The sequence below is a fragment of the Glycine soja genome, chromosome 6, assembly GCF_004193775.1.
Source record: "Glycine soja cultivar W05 chromosome 6, ASM419377v2, whole genome shotgun sequence".
Taxonomy (NCBI): Eukaryota; Viridiplantae; Streptophyta; class Magnoliopsida; order Fabales; family Fabaceae; genus Glycine; species Glycine soja.
The window spans coordinates 4,239,169-4,249,078 of NC_041007.1; the positions used below are offsets into that span (position 1 = coordinate 4,239,169).

Consider the following 9,910-nt stretch of genomic DNA (forward strand, 5'->3'; position numbering starts at 1 on the left):
TGCCATAACTCCCTCCTTCTCTCTCACAAGCTCTTGCAGAGTGAAAGCGACCACTTTCCGATCTCAATTAAAAGTATGGCATAATTTGCAATGGCGGAACTGAACGAATAATAATAAGAGATACCATAGTTAAGAGAGAGAAACACAAACATGGAAAAAGCTGGGCCTCACTCCCTGGGTACACATAGATAGAGACTATGGTGCAGTGTTGCAGGTTGTAGCAGAAGCTCTGCCAAATAGTGTTAACTTTATTCGAGAAAATTATTATTATTATTATTATTATTATTATTCTCTCTCTCTAGTCTATTATCAGTGGTAATTCAGTAATGTTGTTGCATTATAGAGAGAGCGTGGTCTATGTGCCAGGGTGATGTGATGTCATTTCACTACCTTCAAAGCCAGAAAAATGCAACAGAAAAAGCTTTCATCCCATCACATCATTTGAACCATGAATCATGAACTAGTTTTCTAAACTAAAACTATAACAACACCTTCGGTTGTTGTTGTTGTTGGCTATGGCGTTTCGGTTTGGACTACTCCTTCTGGTTTCTCTTCTTTGTTTGGATTCAATTAGTTCCGTGAATTCACACGTCGGTGAGTCATTCACTCTAACCAAACACGGTGTTATTTTTTTTTGTTCCTCTGTTTCACAAGCTCAAGGTATGAGTATGAGTATGAATATCTGAAATTCTGAATTGAAGGAGAAACGTTGTTGGAGATAAAGAAGTGGTTCAGGGATGTGGATAACGTCCTGTATGACTGGACAGACTCAACTTCTTCTGATTATTGTGTTTGGAGAGGTGTTACGTGTGATAATGTCACTTTCAACGTGGTTGCACTGTGAGTAACACTATTCTTAACTAGTTTTTTTTTTTTGGTGTATTCTTTAGCGTTTAGAAGGATCTCGTTTTCATTGTTTTTTTTTTTTTGGCAGCAATCTTTCGGGGTTGAATCTTGAGGGCGAAATTTCACCTGCAATAGGGAGACTTAACAGCTTGATCTCTATGTATGTACTTACTATCACTATTTCGTATTTTATCACTTTAGAGTCTTAATTGCATTGGCATTTCTCATACTTGTGGTGGCTATGTAAACCAAGGTTGTTTGTATGTCTTGTGTTTAAACAGTGATTTCAAGGAAAACCGTTTATCTGGCCAGATACCTGACGAACTTGGTGATTGTTCCTCTTTGAAAAGCATGTATGTTTCATAATTCATACTCTGATGAATTGAATTCAATTGATAATAGATTAGGTTTTGACTGCCAAGTGAAAATGTCATAATGGGGGACTTTTGCATTTTACTGTGTGGTTCAGAGACTTGTCATTTAATGAGATTCGGGGAGATATACCGTTTTCGGTTTCAAAGATGAAACAGCTGGAAAATCTGTGAGTTTTTTGTGTTTTTCTCTTTCAGTGAGGTTTGGTTTTGTCTCCTAGGCTGTGACAAGGTTATGACAAGGTTTTTTGTTTTGTTAAATGTGTTCTCAGAATTTTGAAAAATAATCAGCTAATTGGACCAATCCCTTCAACACTCTCTCAGGTTCCTAACTTGAAGATTCTGTAAGTTACTTTTTGGTTTTCTCTTCAGAAGGATGACTTTAGTATCTATAACTATCATAGCTATCATTCACTAAATTTTGAAAACTGGTTCTGTTCCAGAGACCTGGCACAGAATAATCTTAGCGGGGAGATACCAAGACTTATATATTGGAATGAAGTTTTGCAATATCTGTGAGCATTACTAATTCGCAATGAAATCTATCACTTAATTGACTTGGTTATCTGTGCTTCTTTTAGGCTCTATGATGTGTTCTTGCTGTCAATCTTTGTTTGTGTCTTTCCTTTTCCTATGCTAGTGGCTTGCGAGGTAACAATTTGGTGGGTTCACTTTCTCCAGACATGTGCCAGTTAACTGGATTGTGGTATTTGTAAGTTAGAACATTGACTCTTTTTATTTCAAGCCTTGAAAGTTTACATTTCCTTAAACAAAATGTAATTAGTTTCTTCATACCATTTTGCAGTGACGTGAGAAACAATAGCTTGACGGGCAGTATTCCTGAAAACATAGGCAATTGTACTACTTTAGGGGTCTTGTATGTATATCCAACTGTATCTGTGTGACCGACTTTGCCTCACCATGTTTTCTCTTCTCTTTTTTAATATATTCTATTGATGTCAGGGATTTATCCTACAACAAGCTAACCGGAGAGATACCATTCAATATTGGGTATCTGCAAGTAGCAACTCTGTATGTACTGCATTATCCTTTTTCAGTTATTTTTAAAAACAATGGCATGTGGTCTTCCATTTTCCTTATTTATGAAGCTCCTTTTAAACTTGTTTGAGCTTGGTAGGTCATTGCAAGGCAATAAACTCTCAGGGCATATTCCATCAGTGATTGGTCTGATGCAAGCGCTTACTGTCTTGTAAGCATTGTACTAAAGCAAACTTATGAAGTTTCTTTGTTGACTTGTATTCTTTCTCTTATTTACTAATCGGTCTTTCGACATTTCCTATAGAGATTTGAGTTGTAACATGTTAAGTGGACCAATCCCTCCTATCTTGGGAAATTTGACCTACACAGAAAAATTGTAAGTATATGCTAGTAGTTTTGAATCTGTATCTTTTAAGTTTGATTTTGCCTTAAAGTGTGTGCATTAAGTCATAAATTTAAGACTCATTGGATAAAATATGCAATGTTTGAAGGTATTTACATGGAAACAAGCTGACTGGCCTCATCCCCCCAGAACTTGGAAATATGACAAACCTTCACTATTTGTAAGATGCTTTAGTCATTAGTTGGCCATATGCATCCTGTATTTCTTTTCTGGACTCTTGAAATCAGCAGTAGCGGCTTGCTGACAATAGTTAATCATTTCACTTTTGAATTTTACAACTTCTAAAAGAACATCTTGTCAGTTTCCTTTTTACAATATTTTTAAGCCAACATTTGTTTTGAACAATGACCACTTACCAAGAGGTGCAACTTGGTTTAAATTTGTCATCTAATGCTTCACACTTCAATTACAGGGAATTGAATGACAACCATTTAAGTGGACATATCCCACCTGAGCTTGGAAAGCTTACTGATTTGTTTGACTTGTAAGTGTCGTTAATATGAAGCATCAACTTTGTTGGTTTTTGAGTAACTTCATGAGTCAAACCTTGATGTTGCAGAAATGTCGCCAACAACAACCTTGAGGGTCCAGTTCCTGATAATCTTAGCTTGTGTAAAAACCTCAACAGCCTGTAAGCAATAAGCCTCGTATATCAATTTGTAATAAGGAATTTTATATTATGTTAAGCTGATGGATTTTCCAACTGTCATGTATCAGCAATGTGCATGGGAATAAGCTGAGTGGAACAGTCCCCTCAGCTTTTCATAGCTTGGAGAGTATGACCTATCTGTAAGTTTCACCTTGACATTGTAGTACATTTGTTCAATATATATTTGTAATTCCACTGTGATTAGTTCTGTTCCTTCTCTAAACATGTCAATACACACAAACTTTTATGCTAGCTTATCTGGATTCCTACCACAGTTGGCCAATACTTAACAGTTTAAACATCAACCTAATACTCATTTACTTAATTGATTCTTATTCTTTCATGACTTTGTGGGGCCCATGCTTAGGAATCTTTCTTCAAACAAGCTTCAAGGCTCCATTCCAGTTGAACTTTCACGGATTGGTAATTTGGATACACTGTAAGTATGAATGATTTAACATGCCTCCTTATATCAATCCTCTGATTTCATTCTAATAAATGTTTGATTTCCAGGGATATATCAAATAATAATATAATTGGTTCTATTCCTTCTTCCATTGGTGACTTGGAACATCTTCTGAAGTTGTGAGTTTTTTTGGCAAGTTACTTTTGAAATCTAGAATGTTACTTCTTACTGATTGCTAGTAATCATTTTGCTAGGAATCTGAGCAGAAATCATTTAACAGGGTTTATTCCAGCAGAATTTGGAAATCTAAGAAGTGTCATGGATATGTAGGTCCATTAACTTTCTGATGAGAATAAAACAAATCTTTTGTTGGTTTTTATACCAACTAAATGACGAATTTCACAATTCTGTATGACAGTGATCTTTCAAATAATCAACTCTCTGGCTTGATTCCTGAAGAACTTAGTCAGCTTCAGAACATTATATCCTTGTAAGCCCCTTTTTGTTTCCTTATTCATTGTTTTATATTCATTTTATGCTCTTGGTAATAGAAGTTGATGGTATTTTTTGAACTGGGCAAATCTCTTTTGGATGTACGTTGACTACCTTAAATTCTACTAACTGTTGTCTAATAATAGATGGTGGAAGTATATATTTTTTTTGGTAATATATGCTTTATTTTTGAATGAATTGCTAAAAAAAATGCTCAGCAGTCTTATATTTATCAGATTTGGTTGAGTAGTGAGACCAATTGCACTTGAAAACTGAGAACTAGTCATTTGTTCCAGCTCGTGTTTATTATGTAATTTTTAGTTGACAATCACGATAGACTAATAATCTTACTACTATTTTTACTATGTTCTAATGGTATCTCTTGCTTTGGAATTCTGCAGGAGACTAGAAAAGAACAAATTATCTGGGGATGTGTCTTCGCTTGCAAATTGCTTTAGTCTTTCTCTACTGTAAGTTCTGTCTCTTTTGTTTTAATTATTTAAACAAATTGCCATTATAATTCTCTGGAAAGATCATGTCACTTGTACCTAACAAGTTGATTATGGATTGTAAATTTTGCAGTAATGTCTCTTATAACAACCTAGTTGGTGTTATTCCCACAAGCAAGAATTTTTCCAGGTTTTCCCCTGACAGGTTAGGTTATTTACAGTTAAACTTAGCCTTTGTTGCTACTATTTTTTCAACTCAATGTAGTTTTCCATCAGCGTGTTTTCTTGCATTTTGATTAATATAACCTTTTATGTGCAGTTTTATTGGAAATCCTGGTCTTTGTGGTGATTGGCTGGATTTGTCTTGTCATGGGTCAAACTCTACAGAGCGAGGTCAGCTGAACTTTCCAGCAGGAATAATACCCTGTTGCTCCCTCCCACCTATGACTTGTTGCATGTTTTTATACTTTAAGAACCCAAAAATATGAACCTCCTCCTGCAAAACATCTTCCCTTGTTATCTTTGGTTGTTATGCCTGGGAGAATATGCTAAAAAGATAAGGGATTGGTGTTCCAAGATGGGATTCCCTTGACTGAATGTAGTATCCGCCACTAAGTTGTTAATGTTGAACTTTTTAAAATATCAGCAGTTGAAGTGTAAAGCAAGGTTTCACATGTATCTTTTAAATTTGATATGATTGTGTGTATATCATTCAAAGTGCAGGATGAGCTAATATATCTTATTGACCATGCAGTTACCTTGTCCAAGGCAGCTATCCTGGGAATTGCAATAGGCGCCCTTGTGATTCTTTTTATGATATTGCTAGCTGCTTGCCGACCACACAATCCAACTTCTTTCGCTGATGGATCTTTTGACAAACCAGGTACTTCATCTTAACTGTACCTATTGAAACTGAAGATGATAATATGCTGATTGTTCATACTTGAAAATCGACAGTCAATTACTCACCTCCGAAGCTAGTGATTCTTCACATTAATATGACACTTCATGTGTATGATGATATCATGAGGATGACTGAAAACCTAAGTGAGAAGTATATAATCGGGTATGGTGCATCGAGTACAGTTTATAAATGTGTCCTTAAAAATTGCAAGCCGGTGGCTATCAAGAAGCTCTATTCCCACTACCCACAATACTTGAAAGAGTTTGAGACTGAGCTTGAGACAGTTGGTAGCGTTAAGCACAGAAATCTGGTCAGTCTCCAAGGCTACTCTTTGTCAACGTACGGAAATCTTCTCTTTTATGACTACATGGAAAATGGCAGTCTATGGGATCTTCTGCATGGTAAGTTCAAGCCTTGGCTTGAAAGATGCTGATGTACTTTGTTGAAAACTTTTCTGTACAATCTACTATGTACATTCAACCTTGCATTGATTTAGCAATATTTTCCAGTTTTCCATATTCTCCTCTTCCAAATAAGTTCTGTATTAGTAATGCTGGCGATTGTTCCAAGGTGCATAACTCCTTTAATGAAGTTTCTACTTTTCAGTGCATGTATAACTTTTTACTTGAGGTTACCATGTATTCTTTGTTGTGTTCTACATCCAGTTTCCTACATGTGTCCCTGTACATGTGATTGAATGATAGTTAAGCCGAATCCATTACTTTGATGGGGTGTCCTGCCAAAAGTCAAGAGAGGAAGAGAGACAATCATATCCCTTAATTTGTATGGTCGTGTACATTTAGGATTTGGTGCTGCATGTTGCACTTACCTGCTTATGAAACTAATTGACGCATTAACATCTTTCAGTAAAATGTAAATAAACATTTTCAATCCAAGCAATGATTTTATATTCATGATTTTGATATGTACATTTTTTTGCAGGACCTACCAAGAAGAAAAAGCTTGATTGGGATCTTCGTCTAAAAATAGCACTAGGATCAGCCCAAGGGCTTGCTTATCTACACCATGATTGCAGTCCACTCATCATTCACAGGGACGTGAAATCATCTAATATTTTACTAGACAAAGACTTTGAGCCCCATCTCGCTGATTTCGGCATTGCAAAAAGTCTATGCCCATCTAAGACCCACACTTCAACTTACATAATGGGCACAATTGGCTACATAGACCCTGAGTATGCTAGAACTTCCCGCCTCACTGAGAAGTCCGATGTGTATAGCTATGGTATCGTATTGCTTGAGCTTCTAACTGGGAGGAAAGCTGTTGACAACGAATCAAACCTCCATCATCTGGTGAGTCTTCTAGTGTGTGTCTGGTTTGTAGGTGTCACAAATTTCATAGCACCCCATTGGAAAAGTATGTGACTTGTTGGATTGGCTCAAACGAATGTTTGATGTGTGTTAGCTATGGTATCGTATTGCTTGAGCTTTTTCAATATCTAAGTGCATGTTTGGATTAAAGTTTACAAACTTAAGTTTGGGTTAAACTTAAGTTTGTAAATTGAGTTTGCAAAAACAACCCAAGTTTTACTACCTCTATAAAACTAAGTTTCCAGGCAAAATTTTCATTTGCAAACGTACTTTGGTGTAAGCTCCCCACTGGCAAACCAAACATAGCCTAAGAAAACATAAACACTTGCTGTCTTTATTTTTTGAGCTAGTTATATCTTTTTGGTTTGACGTAAAGCCATAGCAAATTAGTAACACTTTGGTGTAAATCTTGTGTTGTGACCCTTTGGTGTTAGCTTAGTTGGTAATTTATGGGATACTCCTAACTAAATTCTCACGATAATTTTCTTATACTATAACTAACTATCATATTCCTTACTTGCGTAGATTTTGTCCAAGACAGCTAATGATGGCGTAATGGAAACCGTTGATCCAGATATTACTACCACATGCAGGGACATGGGAGCAGTAAAAAAGGTTTTTCAGCTTGCTCTTTTATGCACAAAGAAGCAACCAGTCGATAGGCCTACAATGCATGAAGTGACTCGCGTGCTGGGAAGCCTTGTGCCATCCATAACCCTACCAAAACAAACTGACTCAACACAAGTGCTGCTACCTGATTCTCAGTCATCTGCTAAAATGCAATGCTACAAAGATGAATATGCAAATCTCAAAACTCCTCACTTGGTTAACTGTCCTTCCATGAGCACCTCTGATGCACAACTCTTCCTCAAATTTGGGGAAGTAATATCACAAAATAGTCACTGAGGATTTTGATAATCAAATTGAGAATTAATGAATCATTGTATGTTTTAAGCCACAAAGGAAAAAAAAAAATGTCATGTTTTAATGCAATGCGATCCGTGTAGATAATCTAGGAAAAAAAATCACTCGAGTTATTATTTATACTGCATTAATTGTACTACGTTTATTTAAAAGTCACGTTTTAAAATGACTAATAATAGAAGTGAAATAAATTTATAAAAATATACCATAAAGAATTTTGGAAGATAACGAGTTAACTACTAGGTTTTGGACTGGCATCTTGCATTTCTGTCGAAACCTGAAGGACCAATTTTTTTTGGGTGAAAAATACCCAGTGGACCAAATAATATAATATTGGATGAGTTTGTTTAAACATTAGAAAAATAACCTTAAAATAAATATATTTTATGTAAGTGTTTTTTAAAAAGTAAATATAATTTGTTTCTTAAAATAAATAGAAAATTATTTGTTTAAGTAGAAGTAATTTATACAAATATACTAAAAAATTAAAAAATAATTATTTTATTAAAGTGAGTACTTTTTTAACAAATAAGTTTAAATAAATCAATAATAGAAAATAAGCCATAGGCTTCATTGCAATAAGCTCAAATATGTTGTCCCCCCATTATGTGATTTTTTTAAAGTTCCAAATAAGAAATCTTGACACATTAATGGTTTCAAAGATTAATTAATTTGGATTAGAAAAGGTAGTTACCCATTCCATGTTTTTATGACGCTGGCGATGTGATTAATTTTTTCTCTGGTAAGCGATGTAATTTTACCAACACTTAAAATTGAAAATGTTTTTATTAATTTGAGTACACGTTTTTCCCCTAATACGTACCAACGGGAAACTCCGAATTACATTTTTTTTTCGTTTGATTATTGGACAATTCTGTCACATTCTCAAGGATATTTCCATGCAAGTAGTTGGTCTAACTTCTCTTAAAGGATAAAATTTTTTGTTTTTGTAATTTAACTCAATCATATGTAATTATGTAAATAGCAATTTCGATCATAAATTAATCGTCAAGTTTATCATACTAAAGCTTATATGTAGAGATTAATTTTACGAATAACTTTGGGTAAAAAATTATGAATTAATGTTGTACTTTTATTAGTAAAACTGTACTGAAAAGTGATGTATACTTTTTTTTAATGATTTTATCTCTTACCAAATTAACAAGTGGAGTAAAAGGTGAAAATTAAAAAGGATTGAAGCGTAAAGGAAAGGAGAAACAAAACTGAAGGAAGAAAAAAAAAACTGTCCTTTGCTTCCTTTATACGTCGATGGGAATGGCATTTGTTTCGATTTGTTTTACTGATAAAAAAATTCAAAGAAAAAGAAAAAGTTGAGTGTACGGCAGGTAAACTGTGTTTAAAAATATTAGAGTCTTATTAATACAAAAGTTACAGTAAAATTTATTTAAAAATTATAGTGAGAATGTATTAGTAACATCAAATATAAATATAAAAATAGTAATACACTTCTAAAGATTACGTCTATGTTGCCTGGATTGAGGATTCCATTCCTTTATTTTATAAAATGAGATGAGATTTTTTATATTTGTTAGAAAAAAATGATATCACTGTTTTCTACTTTTGTTTGGTTTAAAAAAGAAAAATGATAAGAAAGAATTTGATAGAAGGAAAGAGGTAAGATATTTATTTTTTCTTAAGAAGCGATATGAGAAAAATATGAAAGGAAATAAAGGGAAAGAAAATAAAATTTATTAAATGGACAATTATATATTTTTTTATTACCAATAATGTCTAGTAGATTTTTTTTTGAGAGGATAATTGTAGTAGACAGGACACTGGATAATGCACTAAAATAGGATGCAAGGATATATTTCTCTCCCTTTTTCTCACATTAGACAAAAGAGGTAATAGGTGCCATATTTTTTTCTTTTTCTCATTTCTCTTCTATCAAATAAGGAGTTTGACTGTAACTTTTCAATTTGGAAGATGAGAGATATATGATTGCAATTTGCATGTATGCCCATTCAGTAAAAAAAATATAGTTTTTTTTTTATGATAGAAAAAATATAACTGTTATTCTTCATTAAATTTACTTTATACTAATTGTATTAACCGTATCTTTGACTTTTTTACAATCAATTTAAATACTTATATTAAGCTTTAATGGATAATGAC

At 33.9% G+C, this 9,910-nt stretch overlaps 1 protein-coding gene across 2 annotated transcripts; it reads left to right on the top strand.

The window, feature by feature from the left end:
• On the top strand, positions 1-7,875 carry LOC114414854 (LRR receptor-like serine/threonine-protein kinase ERECTA). 2 transcript variants are annotated; one of them, XM_028379292.1, is made up of 28 exons: positions 1-214; positions 344-594; positions 702-840; positions 935-1,006; positions 1,128-1,199; positions 1,316-1,387; positions 1,490-1,561; positions 1,661-1,732; positions 1,858-1,929; positions 2,023-2,094; positions 2,181-2,249; positions 2,356-2,427; positions 2,521-2,592; positions 2,708-2,779; positions 3,032-3,103; positions 3,179-3,250; positions 3,337-3,408; positions 3,636-3,707; positions 3,782-3,853; positions 3,929-4,000; positions 4,093-4,164; positions 4,568-4,636; positions 4,749-4,820; positions 4,935-5,008; positions 5,370-5,498; positions 5,573-5,920; positions 6,462-6,832; positions 7,376-7,875. In XM_028379292.1, exons 2-28 carry the CDS (start codon positions 516-518, stop codon positions 7,754-7,756), a joined length of 2,955 nt encoding a protein of 984 aa, XP_028235093.1. In that variant the 5' UTR covers positions 1-214; positions 344-515; the 3' UTR covers positions 7,757-7,875. The 2 variants fall into 2 exon arrangements, with proteins under 2 accessions (XP_028235093.1, XP_028235094.1); XM_028379293.1 differs by having other exon boundaries at positions 1-594.
• The last annotated feature ends 2,035 nt before the right edge of the window (positions 7,876-9,910 follow it).